Raw genomic sequence first — 22,256 nt, forward strand, 5'->3', positions numbered from 1 at the left:
GGGCGGGGCTCCGGCCGCGGGGATGGGGCGGGGCGGCCTGCAGGTCCGCCTCCAGCCCCGCCCCCAGCGCCCCGCGCGCACGCCGGTGACTGGCTCAACCCGCGGAAGCGGCGCACCCGCCGCCTGGGAACCGCTGTAAGCGTGCGGATCGCAGCTCGGGCGTCGGCGGTCGGCCCCTGCTTCAGGTAACCGCGCCTCCCGCCCCCTCGCCGCCACCCTATATGTGGCCCGCTGCGGCCGCCGGGCCATGGAGCGCGCCCGCCGTCCTGCGCGATGGAGCTGGCTGAGCGGTTCCTGTTGGACGCGCTCGCCTACCTGGAGTGCGCCCTCGGCTTCCTATGCTTCGCGCTGCTCACGCTGTTCGGCTCGCCCTACGGGCGCTACGCGACGCAGCCCTCCGCCTGGCAGCTGACGGCGCCCACCGCCTGGGCCGTACAGGAGCTGCCCTCGCTGGCTGTGCCGCTCATCGTGTGCGTCGCCACGGCTGCCGAGCGCCTCCGCCGCTGGCCCAACCGCATCCTCCTAGCCATGTTTATCGTCCACTACATACAACGGTAACGGCCGGCGCCCCCGGCCCGGCTCCCTCTGCCGGCGTCCCCCCCAGCTCGCGGCCCTCGCCAGTGCACCTGGCTCCCTCTCCCAGAGCCCTTCTTGCCCCTTCCTCCTACCCAGTGCCTTCTTCCCGTAGCCCCCTCTCCCTCTGCTACCCCTGGTGTGCTCTGTGCTCCACCCCACCCCGGCACCCTCTCCCTGCGGGACCCCCCACCTCCCAGTCCCTGGCGTCCTCTCACTACACCCTGGACACGTCCCTCTGTCCCCTGGCGCAGAGAGTTAAGATTATAAACAAACATTAGCCTGGAAAAGTGAGGGAGACTTTAGAGAATGTAAAAGGGGTGATAGAAAAGGTTTGGGGTTTGGTTTGGTTTTGTTTGTAAAACTTGGACCTAGAAAGTGTTAGCCATACAATAATCCTGGGCTTTGTTCAAGATCAAAGTGTCCTTGGCTAAAGGTAAGCCACCTAAGCCATCATATCTGCCTCCTCTTCTACCGTTTCCGCTTGGGTGTCTTTATTGTGGGTGGGGCTGTTTTCTCCCGGCCAGCTGATCACCTGGAAGGCTGCTTTCCTAAAAGAAATTTGTGATTCCTCCTTCGTAATACTCATGGGCAAAAATCGGTCGCTTCTGGGGCCCTCACCTGCACATTATGCAGGGAGCCCAGGATTGTGAGTGTGGCTTTCCAAGCCATGACTTTGAACACATCTAAAGTCTTAAAGATGACTTCCAAATTTTTGGGTTTTTTGTGAAGAATTTTAAATGGCTGTGTCTGGTATCTTCAGGTTCTTTTGATAAATTGGGGCTCCCTCCAGCTCATAAGGCTTTGGCTTCTGCATAGCTAACCCAAATGGCTGAACAAAAGCAGGAAATCAAAATTTTCCAAGGCTGCACAGTTCAAAAGGATGGTCTCTGCAACCTGGAGAGCTGGGTTCACGTATTCTGTGAATGTGGGCAGGTTGCTGGACCGCCCTGATTCTGAGTCCCACCTTACATCACCCACTGCATAGAGAGGTAGGAAGAAGTACGCCTGAGTGCATTTGTGTGTGTCTGCCTGTTCGTCTGAAGCCTCTCCTCAGTGCCGTTATCAGGATGTGGGAGGCCTGGGTGCAGTGTGTCCTCATCCGCTTTTATGCAAGTAATTGAAACAGGCCGAGTCAGTGTTCCTCAGAGGTCCTGAGCCCTGTGCTCTGGACACGCCTTGAGCGTTCCATGAAGCAAAGTTGATGTCAGATTGCTAGATTTTCTTCTTAAATGTGATTGAGCATGACTGCAATTTCAATATCAGTAGACCCCTCCTGTCTGTATACACTTCTCCATACATATACCAGGCCCTGTGTCTGTCTGTCTCTCTAGTGACTAAAAGCAAGCTCTGGAGTCCGATTGCCAGGTGTTATCTCAGCCTCATCACTGAGCACCTGAGATAAGTTACGAAGCTGCTCTGCAGGCACATCTGTGAAACAGGCACAGTGATGGTGCCAGCCTGTGGGATTGGCAGTAAACAAAGGCAACTCCATGCAGTGCTTGCACAGTATTGGCAAACCTGTGTGCTCAATACATGATAAATAATACCGTTTTGTGTGTCCACGTACATCCTCTGTGTCATTCATGTACGCTGCTGCAGCCTTGAGTGGTGATAAACAATTTCGAAGATGTAGCATTGGAAATTAAGGGAGCACTTTACAGAGTTTTGTCTGAAAGCCTGGAGCAGAAGCTTTTGAACTGAAGGCATCGTGTTTGTTTCTAGGTCACTGTAGTGGAAGAATCAGAGTGAATGCAGCCTCCCAAAGGGCCGAAGTCACCCCTCGAGTGGTAGAGCTTGAACAGATCGTCATATACAGACGGGGATGTAGACACAGCATTCGGGGGTTTTATGCGAGGCCCAAGGGTTGCTGGGATGACAGCGCCTGGTGCCTAGACCAGTGGCTGTAGAAACTGCCCCAGAGGCTTTGCTGGGTCGGGTGTAGTTTTTTAAACCCTGGGCTATTTTTTTTTTTTAATAAACCCTGGGCTATTTTTATTTTTTTTAAGTCGCAGATGTTACCGTACACATAGCCAGTGTGCTTTGGGGACATTGAAGTTTTCCAAATAGAAAAGATAAACATTTTCCATTCTACCCAAGCAACTAATTTATTAAACGGTCATCTGACCTAAGTGAGGTGAGCACTTGGAAGACAGCAGAAATGCCAGTAGCATTAGCACTTGTTAGAGGCCACGCAGCGAGCTGGGAGGCGTTTCTAGAGTCCCTCATGTGTCCAGGGCACTGCAGGTGACACAGGAGCCCAAACGGGACAGGTGACAGGAGAAGCATGCGCCATGCTCCGGGGATGCCGACCAGGCGGAGCGGGAGGCAGCGCACAGAGCTCCACAGGTGTCTGCAAACCCTGCGCTGGGCGCTGAGGAGAGGGGCCGGGCCCTTCTCTAGGCGAGTTGTAGCCTCTTGAGGGACAGGTGAGGACTGAAGCCAGATGCAGGGACTTCCCAGGGTCAGTGGGAAGGGTATTTGCTTGTAGGATACGGGGAACCTGGGCGTTCGTGTGTATTCGTCCCACAAACGTTTCCTGAGGATTGATTCATGTACCTGCGCTGCACTCACAACGGGGTACAGCGACAAGATATGCTCTTAGGAGTCAAGTTGTAAGACGGATTGTGGGGAATCTGCAGGGCTTTTTGGCAGAAGAGCAAGGAGAGAGGGAGGCCTGAGAAGGGGAAGAGGGGACAGCTGTGGGAGAGACACACCAGACCCTGCCCAGTTCCTGGTGGATGGCGAAGGACATTTGTGGGAATGTTGTTAATCCATGACAAGCAACTAAGTCCCACTGGAGCACACGGTGTCACCATCTATACCATGACTAGCGGGGGGCCACAGATGGGGGGCATTGAATGGCCCCCGGATTGCAGACTTTGAAAAACCCAACAGGCCTCCTCTTCCTAACACCTGTCACAAGGCCTGGCTCAGCCAATGGGTGACCCGGCAGGACGTGGATTCTGTCATTATCCCGGATGAAGATGCTTCAGAGAACCTCACCTGCTTCAGGTGCTTTGTGTCCCATGCTCGGTTTAGTGCTGCAGATTTCAGTGACCTCAAATTGTTGAGAAAAAAGTCATAAGGTCAGTTATTAAAATTCACAACTACGCTCAGTTGTCAATACTTAAAAGCAATTACATCTGCTATTATCAAAATTACTCCCAAATTATCAAATTAGATATTTCATTGTCCCCAAACCTGGGAATGAGACGTTGTAGGTTGTCCTAGGAGGTGATGTCCGGTTGCTTTTATTTTGAGAGTTAAATCATTGCTCCTTGAATGCCCTATTTGTCACTGCAAGAAACCTGGGGGGTTAATATTTCAGTTTGTAGAAAAACAAGTTAAGAGATAATTCTTGTAGTTTACTGTGGGATTTAAGCAGGCATGGAACATGAAATCTGACTTTAAATGTTTAAAGAATAGTTATTATCAGCGGTTGGCTGCATTTTGACCTCTGAAGGGCATGTCTTTCCCCTTTGAGCAGATCACCTCTAGCAGGTGGGCACAGTGGTTGTCCGCCAGCTCGGTGGCTTCATACAGGCAATAATCTACTGCCTAGGAGGGAGGGATCGCAGCTCAGAGCTCCAGGTACCTAGTGCGAATGGACACATAGGCCAGCTTGGTAACTCTTGTTCTTTTTGGTGACTCATTTTTCTTCGTGGATGCTTATATGATACTTTTTTCCCCCTTAAAATTCAGAAAATTCCCCACAGATACTGTGTGTTTGCTTGTTTATTAATTTTGCCTGATTCTCTCTGAGCCCTTCCAATAAGCAACGTCAGGCCTTCAGCCCCAGAAATCTCATTTCTCCATCATGGTCACCTGGTCTGTTCTGAATGTCATAGGTACCAGGACTTAAAATACTTGTCGACAGTACATGCAAACAAGCCTGCAGTTGAAGTACAGGCTCGTTGTAGAAAACTTAGAAAACGCACAAAAATTCGGGGAAGAAAATAAAAATCACGTGTACTTCTATCACTTAGAGATAATACTGATGATATTTTGGTGTATCTCATTCCCACCTCTTTCACTGTTCTCAATAACTTTTTGATCATTTTGTTTCTAAGCAGTAAGGATACATACACACACACACACACACACACACACACACACTCACTCCTGTATCCCACTTTTGTCACTTAATATAATATTTTTCTGGCTTAGTTCCTACATGTAATAAAAAGGACTTCTGACGACTATTTAATATGCCATGGAGTGATAGGCAGTGCCAGCCCAGCCCCCGTCCTACTCCTCACCCAGTCCTCGAGATGTGGTGGACGATACACCTGGATAGGTGACCTTGCCTTCAAGCCACCATTTCCAAGCGTCTGTCTCCATTGCCCAAGCTACCATATTCCTCTGAGCCTCCAGGTCCTAATCTGTTACATGGGATGATAGTAACAGTTTTGAATGTCACAACAATCCATGTTGTTCAGGATGAGCAATTATTAGAAACATTTTGATAAGGAGCTATAAGAAGCACTTTCAGGCCTTGCCTAACCTCGTGAACACGCCCAAAGGAGACAGGCGGCAGGCTGCCCTTGGCCGTAGTAGGTCCCCAGGGATTCAGGCTTCGCAAAGCCTTTGGTTCACCCCGTCATCAAACCTGCCCCACATTTACCGTTACCTTGCAGACACAAAGAGTGTAAGTTTCCACAGGGAACGAAAACCACTTGGTGAAAAGTAAATCTGTTTGTCTACGTGGAACAGAAAGAAAATAAAGTGGGAAGATTGTGGATTTTCAACCCCACCCCCACTCTGATGAGCCACTCGGAATGGCTTTGGAGCTCTTGGGACCTGACTCGTTGGCATCCTTCAGCTCATTGGCAACAGAAAGTGGATTTATAACACACTACCGAAATAAAGTATTTTTAAGTCCAAGTGCCTCATAGTTACTCTTAAAGATGATTTCCATGTAAAGGGGTTTTCAACTTCTGACTTAATTCCCTTTCTCAAAGGCGGGTAATACGCATTTCCCGCAGTTCCTGGATGGAAGGGTGACTGAGTTTGGATAAGACAAGCTGTGAGAAAGGCTCTTGAATACCAGGACCTGCTGTAGCTGAGACACCTGGGCCCGGACCCTGGGTCGTGACAGGTGCTAAGTGTGAGTCCGGCTGGCGTGCCACGTTCCTACTGCCTAAGCCTGGCCCCGTGTCCCCAGGTGAGCCTTCACCATGAGAAACTACCCGGCATCCTCTGCAATCCTAATGTGCTTCTGTTCCTCTAGTCTAAATGAAAGTTCAGATAAAGGCCATGCCCAGAAGCCACCCTCTCCACCCCTCTTCTGGTTCCTAATTGACCCAAGTCCAAGGGAAAGAAACCTTTCTCACAACAGCTGCATAGATTTCTAAGGAAAAGAGGTAGAGCTAAAGGGAATAACTCAAAAGGAGAAAGAGCACCCAAAGATGCCCGGCGGGAGTGGCACGCCACCAGGAAGGTGTGCTGCCTCTGGGCGCCTGTGTCCTCAGAGCCGGGTGCTTGGTCCAGCTGGTGGTGCTCAGCCCGGGGCCACACAGGGTGGGGGAGGAGACCTCTCCTGGAGCTCAGCATTGCCCAAGCCATCCTGCTCTCCTGACCTTGTTGGCTCTGTGGGCCTTGGGGTCACTGCTGTCCACTGCAGTGGCAGAGGTCAGAGAGCAGCAGAAGAGGTCTGCGTCATCCTTCCTAAGGCCATGGCGGGTCACGGCCACTTTTCTGACATTCCCCCCGAGACCCCAGAGAAGCCAGTCTTCTCCCAAGGCCATTTGTGAATGCCTTTTCCAGGTTCTTCCAGGGCATACGCCGGAGCAGACGTAACGCTCCCTCCATTCCGTAGCCGAGGACACGGATGCACAGCTCGTCCTCACCACAAGCTCAAAGTCCCCAGAGCCCAGCAGCTGCTTGCAACCCACGTGCGGGGCCTTGAGCAAGAACAGTTTCTAAGGAAGGCAAAGCGATGTTTCCAGAATAGTACTGTGTTAATCTAGACCAGGCATTAGCAAGCCCTTTTTGGAAAGGTCTAGATAGCTCCATTGTGAGCTTTGTGGGCCAACAGACAAAATAGGGGACACTGTGTAGCTATTTACAACAAAAGAAAACAAATTTGCACAAAACTTTTATTGACAAAATTCGCAGTGTAATACCTCAGGGCAGGTTTTGTAGCACGGGTGTGGTGAGAAAGATCGACTTTTCCTTTTGGCGGGGGTAGCATTTCACCTACTTGGGCTTCACAGTTTGTATTCCCTTGACCAAAATCTATCGTAAGTGTTCACCCAGTGCTGCCCTGCAGTGAGATTTTATCTTGGAGGATGTCTTCGCACGGGTAGGCACTGCCAGATATTGCAACCAGTCCCGGTGTATGATTTCACTTTAGCGTATCCATTGCTTGGAAGACATCTATGGAATACTATTAGATTCTTCTCGATATTTGCCTGTTAGACTGGCATTACTTTGTAAATTACTACCTTCCAGTTGAAGATTAGGTGGCAACTCCACAATTATAGTTAAATGGTTTTTGAAATGTGGAAATCAAGGTTCAAAAAACCAAATTTCTAAGTTTGAGCTTAGAAATGATCACTGCAAATTTCTGAGAGGGTGGCTCCCTCACCTCTTAAACTCGAACAGCATAGCAAGCGGCTTCACAGGACTTGCGATTCAAACAATGTCAGTTGTTGAAATGACTTGGACAGTATAAGTTTCACACATTAAACGATGTTTTCCCTTATAGTTTTGGGTTGAATTCACTAAGAAACATCAAGTCTGCAGCAAAAGCTAATTCCCAAAGCCCTACAAAACTCGTGGTTGAGGGCAATTTTTCTCATTGAAAAATTTTACGGGTGTGGTGAGAAGGATCAGCCACATCAATCGACCACGGTTGAGAAAAATTTTAGTCTCAGCTCTGAGCTCAAAATAGGGTTGAGGCTGTAGAGGGAATGTCAAGTTCACTGTTGACGGGATGGGCTCAGGCACATGCAATAAATTGCTTTGCAAAAGGCCTGATGGTGCAGGGAGCAGCTTCAAGCACCTTACATCTTCACAGATTCTGTCAGTTTGTAATGGGTCCATTTTTCTGTTCCACACATTTTACCACCATCAGTTATAACATCTTAGCAGATTCCACTTTGGGTTGTACTGAATTTGCGTTTCCGCCACTTCTTTGGGAATCCTCTCACTTCTAGTTCCACGAAGGCTGTTCAGAGAACCTCATTCCTCAGTCACGCCAACCTCGGCACTGACTCTTCAAATAAACAACTAAGCAGTGTCGGCGACATCCGTGGGCCCAACAAGAGCCGGGGGAAGACTGCTGGCTTCATCTTCTGCCTCGTTAATTGACTATGAGCGTTGCTTCTGGTGTCCCAGCTCCTTCAAGGAGCTGCTGTCACAGAAAAGGCTCATCGTGTTCAACAAGTTCCTATCGCCTGGACATGTTCCTTTGGCAGCTGCTGCGAACGAACTCCCCGGTGGCATGTGCTCTCCTCGCTTGCCTAACAGATGAGCCACTTGGTAACTTCCTGTGGTTGTGGCCTCATTTTCATTTCTTTTGGACAGAAATTCCCTGATAAGATTCTGTTTGAAATTCTCTTAGTTTTTCTGACCGTTTCTTTCCTGTGAGTTGGGGGTATTGTGATGGGCATGTAGTGGTGATGCTGACCTTGAGTGTGTTCTTCTGGCAGAGCTGTCACGTCATTGCTTCATCATCTACTACACTAACAAAATTCCCCAAACTCCACTGTGCCTCAAAGCACAACACGTTCAGGGTTCTTGTCTTGACATGACCAGTATCGTGGTTATTAAAATAATTTAAAATGTGTTATGCAAGGATATGCGTGGAACTCAGAACACTGCGTCGCGGTGATTTTAGTGTACAGGACAGCCATGCAGAGGGATGAGATGGCCACGTACACGCACTGTCACAGCCACTTAAGTCTGCAGGCGTAGCTGCAGTACCCCACAGACAATGTGTAAATGGGTGATCAGGACGTGTTCCAATACGACTCCATTTATGGACACTGAATCTTGAATTTCCTATGATTTTCATGTGTCATGAAATCGTCTTCTGATTTTTTTACCTTATGATGGAAAAGGGGCCACTTGTTAAACCTGATAAGCTCAGGAGACTGAAAATAACCACACAAAATGACATGACCATAAAAATGCCAAACTGAGGTAGACCATGGCAGGATGTCTCACCCTTAGCCTGTAGCTTCCTTGACAAAGGTCAATCTTTACCTTAAGTGAGCCTGTCTATTGTCTTTTTGCATCTAAGATAACATACCCTTGGAATGTTAATAATACCTTTTTCTGGACCAGAGCAGGAAGCCACAAAACCCCTCATTGTTATTCTTGTCCCCTGATTACCATCTCTGTGTGCTGTAAAAAGTGAACTATCAATATTAACCTATGTAGAAGTACCTGCCTCTCCAATTTACTTTTATCCAATCTCAGAGGTTTCCCCGCTTTGCTTTCTCCCACCCGCTTAATCTACCACCAATGGTTTCATGTAACCCTCCTCCTTTGATTCTACCTATAAAATAAGCTGCAAACCGCCATTCTGCCAAGCATTTTCTCAATCTGTTGAGACTTTGCTTCCCAGCAATGGACAGTTTGGCTCAAATATATAAACTCTTAGAAGCTTTTTCTTAGGCTAGATGTTTTTTTGTCAACATTACTTGACATAGTTGGCAGGATCCCAAAGAAAAGCCCACCCAGGACCACCCTGTGGACCCGGAGTCGGTGCTAGGTACCAGCAGAGGCCCTTCGAGGCCCACCGGCTCCCCACTTTGCATCAGGTGAGCTTGGGTGAGTCATCTCTTGGAAATCCAGGACCTTCCCCTCACTTCACAAGTGAGCTGTTCTTAGAAAATCCTTGAGGTGGTAGTAAAAGATAGAAGTTGAGATTGGTGGCTGATATTAATTTCAGTTTTTCAATCAGAATTGCTTACTGTGAGTCTGAACAAACTTTTGCTGGATAAGTGAGAGTCTGAACTTGTTCAGCTCTGAAGATAAAGGGCATCTACTCTCTCCAGCTTGAATTTCAGGTATTCTTAGGTGACTAAGAATCTATGTGGAGGTGTTTGAGGGGACTCCTCAAAATGTGCAGTGGCCCCATATGGATGGATTTCCAACACAACTGTAATTAAATAATTGGCTCATCCAGGGATGTGCATATAAAGGCTGGTTACCTAGCGCTCCGAGTCCTCACGGTTGTACTAGACAGCTGGGGAGAGAAACCGAGGCATATAAAAGGGTTGAAGTGACTCAGGAGGTGACAGCCCCTTGAAGCTCAACCCATAAGCAGCACACTTCAACCCACCACACAGTACCCCTAGAAATTTGTTCAGACTCTGATGACATCTAAAGAAAACGAAAACATGGGAAATCATGCCTATAAGATCAATAAACTCCAAGAACCCCAGCCTGCTGTTAATGCTCCTGCAGGCTACATGAATAATTCCTATGGAACCCCAACTTGCAAGTACCTACAGAAATTGGAAAAGTTGACACAAAATGGTATCAGCTTGAAATGGCCAAAGTGGGGAAGTTTCGACACTCCCAAGTTGATATTTTTTGCGTGCTCAATTGGAAAAAGCTGGCTCTAACATTAAACAGGAAGCTTATTTTGATTGGAAATTAGAAGCTTCTAGGTGGAGCACAGATAAACTCCTTTCTCTACAGGAAGTTAATAAGAAAATTTTAGAAACTGTCTCTAAACTAAAGAAGGCTCCTAAAACTGATAAATGCCAACTCCTCATCTCCCCTTCTCCAGCTGCTCCGAGATACCCTTTGCTTTCTGAGCTCCCTTGTCCAGACATACCCCAACCCTCTCTTCCTCCTTCTCCTATCTCCTCTATACCTCCTCCACTACCACTCTACTGACCCAGGGGAAACAGAGAATAGAAACCCAGACCCAGATAAACCAGAAAAGCCAGAAATGCTGGCAGCTCCCTTCAACAAGAAGCTGGTCTCAGGCAGATGAGAACCAGCAACTGAATATGTTCCTTGGACTAGAACAGAATTAGGGAACCTAACTAAAGAATTCCCTGATCCTCTCCAGGACCCTGGAGAATTTGATTTGGCTGGTAGAAATATGATCCTGGCTATTCTGACCTATTCCAATTGATATTCCTACTCGTTTCCGAGAGCAAAGCAACAGAATGGCTGAATAAGGTTCACATTGAAGCTCCCATACAGGACTTTTTGAAATAAACACAGACCGGGAAAAATACAGGGATTTAGCCTGCCAGCTTTACCAAGCCGTATCTGAGATCTTTTCCCGGAAAATGGACTGGACCAATGTCCAGCAATGTAAAAGAGAGCCTGATGAACCAGTGCTTGGTTTCTTTGAATGTTTTGAAAAAAACCTGCAAACAATGCTCAGGTCTGTCTCCAGACAGTTTTAAGGATCATCAGAATGATGCTTTACTAAATTCGGCATTTTTGGAAGGACTAGATAAAGCGCTTGTAACTCTGATTAAACAGCATAAACTATACTGGCCAACCCACATGTACTGATGAACTGGCCATTGTGGCTGATCAATTATCTAAAACTATTCAAAAGAGAGAAAGCTGCCAATATCATGAACTTACAGTTCCAACAATTAAGCAATCAGTTCAGACCCCCCCCGAAGTCTCTTAGACAAGAGGAGAGAGGAGTCTGTTTTTTACTGTAAAAAGCCAGGTCACCTTAAGAAGGATTGTAGAAAACTGAAATGGGATTTAGAAAAAGAAAAGAGACAGGAGCAAGCATAGGGTTGCTCTGAAGATTGCAAGAGGGTATTTCCTCTTCTCCTTAACAATGCTTTAGGAGAAGTTGGAATTTCCATAAAAGGGAAAACTGCTACGGCCCTTGTACACACTGGGACTGCTTTATCTGTTAATACCATCCAACTAAGCTGCCCTCCCCGCCAGAGTAAAGCTTCTGTACAGATGGTAGGAACATCTAATCAACCAATGTCTCTTTTTTAAAACAGAACCTGTTCCCTTCCAACTAAGAAATGTTACAGGGCAACATATTTTTATTAGTTAGATCTCCCCCAGTTCACCTGATAGAGATTCTTCTTGAAACCCATGACACCCACATATCCTTTCCCAAGAAGGGTGAAATGTATTTAGAACTGAATGATTCAAATACTGAACCAATTGGGAAAGCAATGATTTTAACGGAAACTCCACAGGATATAACTAACCTTGAGACTGAACAATTATTGCAGGATGTCCCAATGCAATGTTAGGCCCTTTCCAGTACAGATATTGGCAAGATTAAGGCAGCCACTCCTATTAAAATAACTATAGTCAATACTCTGCATCTACCTAATATTTGCCAATATCCTTTGAGACCTGATGCACTAGCTGGAATTAAACCCATAATACAAGATTATTCAAACAGGGGGCTTATAATTCCTTGTACAAGCCCCTGTGATTCTCCTCCCCTTCCAGTAAAGAAGCCAAATGGAAAAGGATGGAGACTTGTACGGGCTCTCAGAGCAACAAAGAAAACAGTCATTCCCAGACATCCTGTGGCTCCAAATCCACACACCCTATTATCAGCCATTCCTGTAGACTGCCAGTATTTTTCAGTAATAGATTTATGTAGTGCCTTTTTCAGCATTCCTGTAGAAAAGGACACTCAATATCTCTTTGCTTTCACCTGGGAAGGTCGCCAATTTACTTGGACTGGGCTGCCCCGGGGTACACGGAGAGTCCCACTTATTTCTCCCAGATATTAAAGGCTGATTTGAATGATGTTGATGTTCCCGGAGATCCCACTCTAATCCAATATGTGGATGACTTACTTTTCTGCTCTAGGACATTACTAGACTCCCAAAATGACACAATTTACCTATTACAACAGCTAGCTCTAAAGGGACATAAGGTCTCAAAGGAAAAACTTCAATTTTGTTTTGTATTCAAGTGAAATACTTTGGCCATCTCATATCTAAAGATGAGCTACTGATGAATTCCGAAAGACTCAAAGGAATCTTATCTTTTTCCCTTCCAAAAACAAAAAAAAACAGCTTAGAGGATTCCTGGGTCTAACTGGGCACTGTGGCAATTGGATCCCAAGGTTTTCATGAATGGCCCGGCCTCCATATGCCTTATCAAAGTCAGACCGGCCTGATCCAATTCCACGGAACGCAGAAGGGGAACAAGCTGAAGAAGCTCGGAAGGAAGAATTATCTAAAGCCCCTCTCGGGGGCTCCCTAATTATAAGCTTCCTTTCTTCCTTTTCATACATGGAAACAAAGGAAATGCTTTGGGAGTTCTAATTCAGAAACATGGAGACCATCAGAGACCTATAGGATGTTATAGTCAGCAATTAAACTCAGTATCAAGGGCTCCCCCCTTGTATGATGGCCATCTCTGCTACAGCCATAATATGCGAACAAACGAGATAATTATGGGCTCCCCTTTAAGTATTTATGCTCCTCATTCCGTTGAATCTTTACTGAACTCACATCACACTCAACACTCTTGTCAGTCGACTGGGTTCTTATGAAGTACTCTTGCTTTCTGCACCTAATATTACTTTAACTCTATGTAATAGTCTGAACCCAGGAAAACCACTCCATGGGTCCTAAGGACATCTCCCACTTCCTTTAGGCCCATTTGAGATATGGTAATTAGGTTTTATCCAAATGCCGCCATCTCAGGGATATAAATATATATTAGCTATGATTTGTAGTTTTCTCACTGGGTTGAGGCATTGCCTTGCAGGAGAGCAGTAGCCTTAATGGTAGGTAAAGTGTTATTGGAAAAAATAGTCCCCAATTAGGGAATGCCCTCTGTGTTACATAGTGACCGAGGGACTCATTTCACTGGGCAAATAATGCAATCCATCTGTAGCATTTGTCCTATTGTACATCATTTTCGTTGTGCTTATCACCCCTAGACCTCTGGACTGGGGGAACATACCAATGGTACAATCAAAATTCAACTAGCCAAAATTTCAGAAGTTTTTAATCTTCCTTGGCCAAAGGCTTTCCCTGTCATGCTCCTCAATCTGAGATCTACTCCTTTTGGTAAACATAGCCTTTCTCCTTAAGAAATAGTCACCAGTCACCCTGTGCACCTGGATGAAGGGACATACGAGCCAACCTTATTAAAAGGAGACATTCTGCAGTATTGTCAAGGGCTTATTCAACAGCTTAAAGGGACTGATATATTAGTAACTGATTCATTTCACAGTGCGCTCCCGGGAGACGAAGACTTCAAAGACCATGGCTTATAACCAGGAGATTTTGTCTACTAGAAAATACATCAAATAAAAGATTCTCTCCAGCCTCGCTGGAAGGGACCTTATCAGGTGTTACTAACTAATCTATGTGTGGCCAAACTTAAAGGAGTTAACTCATGGATTCACATTTCTCATTTTAAAAAGGCACCTAACAGTGAGTGGACATCTATTCCTGTCTCGGACACTTTTACCTCCGTCTACAGCCAACATCAAAAACTCTTCAAGGACCAGAAGGCACTGGCAGCAAAGGCAGACAGCTACCCCAAGACATTGCTAAGGCCTGTAGACCCACAAATAGATGCTGGACTCAGGGGTGCTTATTTAATCATTTTTTTTCTTTTCTTGACTAATAATAATAATAGTTAAATTTCTTCTTTGAATTTCTCTCAAACCTTACTTTTATATCACCTAATTGTTAGATAAATCAAATAGTTCTTATATTGTTACTATTCTTATGGTATCCTACTGGAAGCAATATCTGTCTCCCTGGAACCCCTCCCTTACTGGCTATGAAAAATTTAACTTTGGGACCTGCTAATCTTTCTCATCTCCTGGACAACGACGTTCTCATTATCAGCTACGGCAGTGAAGCGAACACTTTTTAGCCATGCCTTGGTCCTCTCCTGCTGTAAATACAACTGTTGGTACATTTTTTTCTGGGTATATCTATTATACAGGACCCATCGTGAGCAAGTACTTTCAAGGACACATCTCTGATAATTCTCCTGGTAGAATTATATATGGACCCAATTTAGATGAGTATTGTATAGCTATAGGAATGGATGATAAGAAATTAAGAAAAAATACCTGGGTATGATGGGAAAAGGTTTGCAGCAGCCTGTCCTATCTGTCACAGAATAGCTTGTCTTCAAAACCACCAGCCATGTTCCTGTGGCTGGATGCCCATTAAACGGGAAAAAAATAGATGGGTCCCCATTTCAGAAATTATTGGGATTACTTGGTGGGTAGTTATCTCTGTAAGTACCCCACCCTCCTTGCGTCCTGGACATCCTGGACACTTATGGGAAGCCCTATGGAATACTCAAACCTAGCTCATTTTGGGGTTACCACTACTCATTTAACTATGGCTTGGGGGACTCAACATTTTTGGGTCCATTCTGTATATCCCAGTTGCTCCCAGGCCATAGGCACCCAATGGTAGCAACATTCCTGGTGGATCCAACAACGTTGGCCTTCTCTCAGAAATGAGAGGGAAATGTTTGGAGGGTTGGGAGCTGGCCTTGGCATTCTGGGACAAGCTGAATTTCATTTGTTAGAAAAAGACTATCTAAAACAGGTCGTATAGAGGGAATGTTATTTAAAGAGGAAGGAAAAGGATGGGAAGCAGCGTGGAAAGATAACGAGGCCCTAGCTAAATGGACAGAACAGACTTGACAGACTGCCAAATCTCATGCACAAACCCAGCCATGGGACCGTGCCTGCACCCTGACTCAACAAGACCTATTGTCTGTGCTAATACAAATGGAATCCGAAGTAGCTATGAAACAATGCCAACTATAATGGGTACAGAAGCACAGGCCAGACACTTATGGGACTCTTATGGTCCCCCTGGACTTTGGAAAATTTTTATGGAAAATGTGATCTAAGACGGTGTATCTTAAAAACTCAAGCACTCAGTTAGATCCTAAGCTAAGGTTTTCAATAGTTCAGCTGGCTTGTATAGGGACCATCCTTAATAATACCAGGATACTTCCAATGGGAAGTAGATGGGCCATATTAAACAATAATAATAAAAAATGGGAACCCATCTCATTATCTGATTGTGAAAATCAAAAAGCTGAATGGTTATGTCCCCAATCTATATGGAATTCTGAATTCACCCAATATTGGCCTATCGTATTCACCCCAACAAACAACAATATATGGTATATGGGAAGAGGAATTTTTTATTAGGAAGGGTTAGAAAGTTCTTCTGTCATACGAACTGATTTCTGTTGTAATGACACCAGGTTTACAGTAAATGCTACAGGAATATGGTGCAATACAGAAATCATAGGCAAATTAACTTTGCCTGAGATTAATTAAATCTATGGTAGTATTGATACTGAAAATCCAACGTATTGGAAAATTGAGCTTAATCCTCCCCATGAAGTTATTTCTATGGAAATTAATTGGCCAAGAAGAAAAATTTGAACTTCTAGATCATGAAATAATAGAGAATCTTCATTTATCTGGCCAAACGTATCATAAGGTGCCAATAGCAGTAGATGAGGGAAGAAAACATATTAACTTAATAAAAAATTATGATAATGCATGTGAAGATTCTTTGATTGGCTAGGATGTTTGCTCCCCTCAGACTCATGCTTGTCTAACAGACATTTTCTGCTCTCAGTCGGTGTTACTGGTTTAATACTATTGCTCTTGGTCCTATTTGTACAAATGATACAAAAAGCAACATAAGACAGACAGGAAAAAACTCAAATTGTGATACCTCAAAGATTAGAAATGATCCAGAATATATTTAATGAACACATAGGCTCTGACTGCCTCCCGTTTGCTCACATTATATTTAAATATAAATAAATAATTCGGCCTTGACTGTCATGCCATCTAAGGTTCTAGTCTTGCCCAGCCCCAATGGCCCAACATTCAGCAAGACAAACGCTGACACTATGACTTCCTAGGAATGAGCCTTCCTAGCACCGTGGGACCACACTGTCCAACCAAAAGGTTGGTGGTCATCAGTGCATCCTTTGGATTGATTTATGAAAAAAACAGGGGAGTGTGGACAGAAAAGGGGCCACATATTAAAGTGACAAGTTCAGGAGAATGAAAATAACCACATAAGATGGCGTGAGCATAAAAAACTTTCATAACCAAGTGGGCCATGGTGGGAAGTCACATCCTTAGCCTGAAGCTTCCTTGGTAAGGTCAACATTTACCTTAAGTGATCCTGTCTGTTGTCTTTTTCCACCTAAGATAACATCTTTGGAATGTCAGAGTAATCCCTCCCCTACCACCATCAGAGCAGGAAATTACAGAATCTCATATTGCTATTCTTGTCCTCTGATTACCACCATCTCTGTGTGCTGTAGAGAGGGAACTGTTAGCTATCCTGCACCCACCTATGTAAAAGAAGCACCTGTCTCTCCAGTTTACTTTTATCCAATCCCAGAGATTTCCCCGCTTTGCTTTCTCCCACCCTCTTCATCTACCACCAGTGGATTTCATGGAACCTTTCTCCTTTGATTTTATGTATAAAATAAACTGCAAACCGCCATTTTGCCAAGCATTTTCTCAATCCCTTGAGACTTTGGTTCTGGGCAATTGTTGTCAGTTTGGCTGAAATAAACTCTTCCAAGCTTTTTGTTAGGCTGGATGTGTTTTCCTTCGACAACCCACCATTTAAAAATGTAAAAACTATCATCAGCTCCCAGGATCTGCAAAAACAGGTGGTGGACTGGGTTTGCTGACACCTGATCTAGACTGTGTTGCTAGCACAGGCACAGGACTTCAGTTGCAGAGGAGAAAAGAGGTGTGAGGGAAAAGCAAGAGAGGTCTGGGTTTCACCTTTGCAAGGTGCCAGCCAGTGTCTGCCAGTCCTTCAGAATTCAGCCCTGATGTTGAAACTGAATTGAGCGGCGTCTGTCAAATGTTTGCCGTTGTACATGATTCGCATCTCCTGCAGGGCAGTACCTGCTGCGTTCGCAGAATGTTCCCTCAGAGTTGCTTCTTTAACACTTCACTCATCTGTAATTGTGAAACATACACCATCAAGCCCAGAAGACTTCCTGAAGCCGTTTTCTTTCAGCACCCGCTCTGTGTATTTCAAGCTTCCTGGGTTTTAGCCCTCCCCTTTTCACCCTGCATTCCCATTATACTTTGTTGAGTTTCGCATGGGTTTTGTCCAGCTCAGCAGTCTGAATATCTTATGAACTGAAAACGCTACAGTTTATCAGGCATCTTTCTAAGCCACATCCAGCCCTTGCCTCTCCCACACTCTTATTTCCTGTTCTCTTTTTTCTGTATTTCTTCAAACTCGGAATTCTAACAGTTTCTCAGCTCTATTCTGCACTTTGCCTCCTGGAAAATGTCTCGAGACCCTCACTGCCAGGGAAGGTGCGTCTCAGTGTTCTCCTCCTGCGGTCGCTTCCCTGCTTGCCAGTGGCTGGAGAATGCCCCAGGCTGACTTCAGAAATGTGGCTGCCTGCTCTTGGTGCCTGTCAAGTCTGCATCCTCAGGAATGGAGTGACAGCCTGTTGTCCCTGCCGTTGATTGTGTCCTCTGGGTCTAACTCAAGTCCTCTGCCCTGGCTAAGAGATGGGGAGGAGCATCTTGGCGACAGCACCTGATCACAGGTCACTATCTCTGCCTATGTTTAAGGCAGCCCACATTGGTCCAGGCCACACACACTTCCCCTGAGACTGAATCCCGCTGTTGGGTGCAAGCTTTGCAGTCAGCCTGCATCCCAGATGCCAGCACACTCTACCAACCAGCTGCCCAGCTGTGCACCATGTTTGTGAGACACAGAGAGGAGTGGCTGAGGTTTCCTGTTCTTTCTCAGTTGCTTGCCAACACTACAGCTTCCAGGCGATTCAGCGCCTCACCGATGACATGCGTCGTGGTTACATGGATGCCTACTATCCCACCAGTGCTTCGCCCTAGACCTGCGTAAGTCCTTCTTTGGGGGGACCGGCCTGAACAAGATGAGAACCCTGAAGGCTGCTTCTGACTCATGTGACTGTTCCCCCAAGGAGCTGCATGAGGCTGCTGCGGAGGGAGCGCCTTGAGGATGCACAGCCAACATGATGTGACTGCTGTCATGCTGTTACTATTCCTGCTGTATTTTCTCCCTGGAGTGGATGGGCAGAATGGAAACAAATAATAAGCTTTTACATTTTTCCCTTAAGGTACAATTTACATAAAATAAAATTCACTCACTTTAAGTGTGTGATTTAATCAATTTCGATGATTGCATACAGGTAGTCACCACAATCAAGATACAGAACAGTAGTATCCCCTTCAATATCCCTGTGCCTCTTTGCAGTTAATCCCCTCCCCTGACTCTAGCTTTGCTTTTTCTAGAATTTCATAATTTCTTTCATTGATAGCTGTTCAAGCTGTCGATTTGTCCTTGGGTCAATTTTGGTCACCTGTGTCTTTTAAAGATTTTATCTATTTCTTCATCCAACTTGTCAAATTTACTGGCATGAAGCTGTGATAATAGTTTCTTATTATCTCCTTAAAATCTGTAGGCTAGGTAGTGATCCCACCTCTTTAAATGTACAATGTGTGCATTGACTTTAAAGAGTAAACTCCAACACAAAATATAATTTTGCATCTTTTCTTCATAAGTTTCTAATTTCTCAGTCTTATATTTTCTTTCTGTAAACTTTCAGCAGTGTGGACCTAAGCCAGCGTGATGTAACAGAAGAACATGGCCTTCGAATATCCCGGGGTTGACACTGATACTCAGCCACTCACTAGCCCTCTGACCTTGAGCAGGTTACTTAACTGTTATGAGTCTTAATCTCGTCCTCTGTGGAGTGTGTGCAAAGCGTCTGCCACGCAGGTAGCTGGGGTCCTTGTAAGTGCTGGTGCTCAGTGAATGGGAGCCATTGTGATGGTAGCAGATGATAAAACGGTATCCCCCAAACTGTACTGCTCAGGCTAGAACGAGTTGTGAGTTTCAGGATAGTGGAGACTCTGCGAGCCTCTTGAAGCCTTCAGTTTGCTGCAACCCAGTGTGTCTGTGTCACGTTCTGTGTAACGAGAATCCTGAGTTTGTGCATTGAAACATGGTTAATTCTTTATCTGGAAATTCTGCTTTTAACAGATATGGTAAACAAGTGTGAGTGTTACTGAGAATGACTTGTGTCCTCAGACGGAAGCAGGATTAAAACTGCAAGGCACTTAGAACTGCAGGAATGCTCATCTTCACTGTTGTTGTTTGTAATTTGTTTCTGCTTCTTGCTTCCGAAGGTCCTTGATTTTCCCGTTTCTGATCCGAGGAGGAAAGCCGACACCATTGTACTCGTGTGTGCTGGCGTTCGTGTTCTGTACCTATAACGGCTACTTGCAAAGCAGATACTTAAGCCAATATGCAGTGTATGCTGATGACTGGGTCACTGACCCCCGATTCCTAACAGGTGAGGTCCTTAATGACGCACTGCACCGTTCTAGCCATAGCTTCGGTTTGTGTGTTCCAGTCCTTTCCAGTTAGAAAGCCCACACTTTTTAAGAGAACAAAGAGTTTGTGACGGTCCATGACCTAGCCTTGGGGGTGCTGGAGGGAAACAGGCTGCCCACGGCAGTCCAGCACCTTCACCCACCCAGACACTGAAAGGACCCCAGATATCCACAGGTTCCCACAGAGTGAACAGCCACTTAAGATTCAGGCGACTTGGGCACTGACTGGCCATGTAGACTAAGAGAGCCCCACACCTACAGTTTCTTCTGGAAGGTGAAAAAAAGTCGGATTGGGTCATCTTCCCACAAGGCCATTAGACGCTTATGATCATACTACACTGAGTAAACGTTTACATTTGTGAAGTTTTTGACATTTTTATCAATGTAAACTTATATTTTCAAGTTCTGATTATAACCAAGTTCTGAACAAAAATGAAAATAAAACATCAGCAATCAAAAATACTTGCAAGAACATTAAAAATATGTGACCTTGGGCTCTTTTCTATAAAGAAAATTCTTCTGTATATTTACGTAGGTTATCCTCCTGGTCGTTAGAAATTCTAGCACGTTCAGCTGTAACTTGCCCCGTGGTCATACATGAAGAGGCGTGACATTGTCCAGGGTGTTTTCAAGCTGCCCCCAGCCCTTCACCCTCAGCGCCCTAAAGTTTTCTCTGTATCAATTTGTAATAATAGAGAAAACTAACATTTGCTTAATACTTTGTTGTCGACAAAGCACTTTTTCATTTCTCAGTCATATTGTTTTCTGTGAATTACAATTTGATTCCCAGGGCAATGCCCTGATCCCACCTGAGAATCGTTCCATGGGCTCTGCTTCCTCATCTGTCAAAGAAGGACGGTGGGTAAGAAGGCTTTTCAGGACTATTTCCCAGCTCCGCAAACCCATGCCTCCCGCAACACTGGACTAAATGACTTCCTTCTCACGGTGCCCCGAACATCTCCTTGACGCACGTGCTTCTTGACGGCCGGGTTTTCTTCTGCCCCAACCAGGAGGAGGAGAAGCTTGGGTGCCAGCCGGGAGCTGCCCGTGTATGTGCCTTATGCTCCCCAGGGTCCTGACAAGGGCAGAACGTGCCCTGTCACAGGGAAAGGGGAGGGCAGAGTGTGAAACAGCTGGCCCGGACCTCGCCTGAGCAGCAGAGCCGGGGTTCAAACCGCCTCACCACACTGGTCCCCACAGGTGGGCCAGGAAGGAGAAGAGGAAGGGGAGTTTTTAATCTAATAGATAAGGAAAGGTTTTGTTTTTGTTTGTGATTCTCACAGGCGGTGTTTCTGTGATCAGTTGTTGGGATACCTTTGTCACCTGCCTTGGAAGCTGGTGTAAAATTTAAGACGCCAATAAATTGCATACAGACCTCCCGGCTTCTCTGCGATTGAACAGAAGGAATCAAAAATGAAAACATGGGCCAATTAGGAAACAAACTAGGTTACTTTCTTTGTACTGTATTTGTTTCATAGAGTTTACAGTTTTCGTAAGGAGGCAAACATGAAATTACATGAATAATTAATTATATTTACAATAGTTACCATGAAGAGCTAAGCAAATAATGATAATATATATCCTGACAAAATGTTTTCCAGAGAAGCAAAAGTCATTCATCTAAAAGATTTTAATCAAAGATTTTAAGATCCCCAAAATGGACTTAAATATTTAGCCTGGATGAGCACAAATGCCTTTCCTGCCAGTCTAGGCAGTGAAGGGAGCTTGTCTCTTAGAAGATAAATAAAGTAAGCGTGGGGTTTTAGAAACAAGGTTCTTCCTAGAATCTCAAATGGGGGCCAGATCACCTAGAGGGGTCATACTGAAATGCAAAAAAAGGTAAAAAATCCATAATCAACTTATGGGTCCAGTAAGTGACTTATAAAACATATTACAAAATTTGGTACAAACTGTTTAAAAAGGTGCTTCCAGTGGTAAAATCAGGAGGAAGCGATGTGGGAACCCTCCCCAGACACCAGCTTTACCTGCCCCGGCTCCAACTGGGAAGCCATGTAATGCCACATTTAATAGTAATGTTGTTCCAAGCGTACATTTCTTTGACGTTGAATGGAATGCTGCCATTAAACATTGTCTGCTTTTCACATTTGTTAAGTATCTCAGTTAACTCTTTGTTATCAAACCAAGTTATTTCTTTCATAAAACACTATTTTGGCGCTTTGGCTTTTCTTGTTGGGATTAATTGATGTGATACTAATAAGTCTCCTCTAAGTGATGAAAGCCCTCTGAAGACTTTTACACATGGGCGGGAAACATTCCGGAAGTGGAGGGAGGTTTCGCTGGGAGCTGAGGCAGA

General features: G+C 45.4%; 1 protein-coding gene across 1 annotated transcript in view; it reads left to right on the top strand.

Annotated features, from left to right (window-relative positions):
• Nucleotides 1–95: 95 nt before the first annotated feature.
• Nucleotides 96–22,256, top strand: part of SRD5A1 (steroid 5 alpha-reductase 1) — a 30,452-nt gene continuing 8,291 nt past the window's right edge. The window contains exons 1-2 of the mRNA XM_019631642.1: nt 96–554; nt 19,736–19,902. Coding sequence (XP_019487187.1) covers nt 274–554; nt 19,736–19,902 — 448 coding nt within the window. The 5' untranslated portion in view covers nt 96–273. The remainder of the gene's footprint in view (nt 555–19,735; nt 19,903–22,256) is intronic.

This window comes from Hipposideros armiger, unplaced genomic scaffold (genome assembly GCF_001890085.2).
Source record: "Hipposideros armiger isolate ML-2016 unplaced genomic scaffold, ASM189008v1 scaffold_1026, whole genome shotgun sequence".
Lineage (NCBI taxonomy): Eukaryota > Metazoa > Chordata > Mammalia > Chiroptera > Hipposideridae > Hipposideros > Hipposideros armiger.